The following is a 1591-nucleotide window of genomic DNA, read 5'->3' as shown; positions in this document are numbered from 1 at the left end:
ACACACAGGAGAGCTGCAGCACTGAGACTCACAGTGAACACACTGTCATAGCACAGGAACACACAGGAGAGCTGCAGCACTGAGACTCACAGTGAACACACTGTCATAGCACAGGAACACACAGGAGAGCTGCAGCACTGAGACAGTGAACACACACAGACACACACACACACAGAGACACACACACACACACGCTGTCATAGCGGGACACATGTTTTTTTCAACCACTTTTTGAATGACCCCCCCACCATTTGTTTGACAAAAAAGAAACCCAATGAAAGTTCTGTGGTATGTTTGTGTGTTCTGTGATTATTGCTCTGGTTATTGTAAGGTGGGTCGTTGCCGATGTTACTTTTTACTGTAATTGTAATTATAATTGTAATTGTAACTGCAAATGAACGATGAATAACACTGCAATTGGAAATGCCATTTCAGCAAACAATGACGTCATCGTAATGGTAATGTAATTGTAATCGACCCAGGGCAGCGAGTGCAAGAGCGCTAAATGTGCAGCAGAAATACTACAAGAAGCTTGAAATAGGAATGGGAGAAGGGCGACATCTAGCGGACACAGGTAGACGGTACAGCCCGTGTTAAGTTAAGGTGGCCTTTTCGTTGGCAGGTAAGCGAGCTGCCTTTAATGTATCACATGAAAAGAATGGCTAAAAAATGATGATGTATTCCAATTACGAATGCGACTCCAAATGAAGTTTAGTAAGAGCCAGTAACGGATTATTATTATTATTATTATTATTATTATTATTATTATTATTATTATTATTATTAAGAAATGTTCTCTTGTAGGATTTTACTGGTGTATTTTCAGCATATCGCAGTGTAGTTTGTTCGCCCTGGTAAACGGGTCTATTATTCAAATCAGGCTGAACGGGGCTCGGCAAAGAGCAGGTTTCTAATTTGCAACGGAGTCCGTTTATTTGCATGATGAAGGTCGTTTCAACAGACCCGCATCTATTCAAAGACTAGACTGGATGAGGTCATCCCGTCCCTTTGTGACGTGGAGTATTAGTGACGCACGAAGTGGAGCTTTATATAATCCTTGTATAAAAACGAGCAACAATGATACCGATTCTAGACAGTGTCGCACAAAACACGAATCTAGTGAACCAACTTACACACACGAGCCCTGCTTAAATTAAAACGAAACCTCGGGGTATTTATTTGTATTTTGAATTAAATATTTTTTTTTTTTAATTTTATGTACATAAAGTAAATTCATTGGTTCATTATTATACAAAGTCGTGTGTTAAAGTACAGTTGTTGCTTGAAAATAAATACTTTTAAAGTTATTTATTTGAGAATAGGCTTATAATATTGCATGCATGTTGTTTAAAAATGTAATAAAAAATAAATTATATATAAAAAAAGTACTTGTAATATGAAAATAAAATCCGCCCTCTGCCCCCAGGAGCTGTCCTTCCACACGCCGTCCAGCAGAGGGCGCTCCGGACGCGGCGCTTTGGCGACGTGTCTCTGTTCGATACGACCGCGGCTCACAAACTAACGGAGTGAGAGGCGAAGAGAGACGGACAGACCAAGCGAGACATGTCGGGGAACACGGAGAAGCTGATCG

At 40.4% G+C, this 1591-nt stretch overlaps 1 protein-coding gene across 1 annotated transcript in view; it reads left to right on the top strand.

The window, feature by feature from the left end:
• Positions 1 to 1310: 1310 nt before the first annotated feature.
• Positions 1311 to 1591, top strand: part of LOC131706666 (surfeit locus protein 4-like) — a 5926-nt gene continuing 5645 nt past the window's right edge. The window contains exon 1 of the mRNA XM_059008210.1: positions 1311 to 1591. This exon is cut by the window's right edge and continues 26 nt beyond it. Within this exon, the coding sequence (XP_058864193.1) occupies positions 1564 to 1591 (28 nt within the window). The 5' untranslated portion in view covers positions 1311 to 1563.

The sequence above is a fragment of the Acipenser ruthenus genome, chromosome 36, assembly GCF_902713425.1.
Source record: "Acipenser ruthenus chromosome 36, fAciRut3.2 maternal haplotype, whole genome shotgun sequence".
In the NCBI taxonomy this organism is placed as follows: Eukaryota; Metazoa; Chordata; class Actinopteri; order Acipenseriformes; family Acipenseridae; genus Acipenser; species Acipenser ruthenus.
This window is presented reverse-complemented; position numbering and strand designations above follow the sequence as displayed.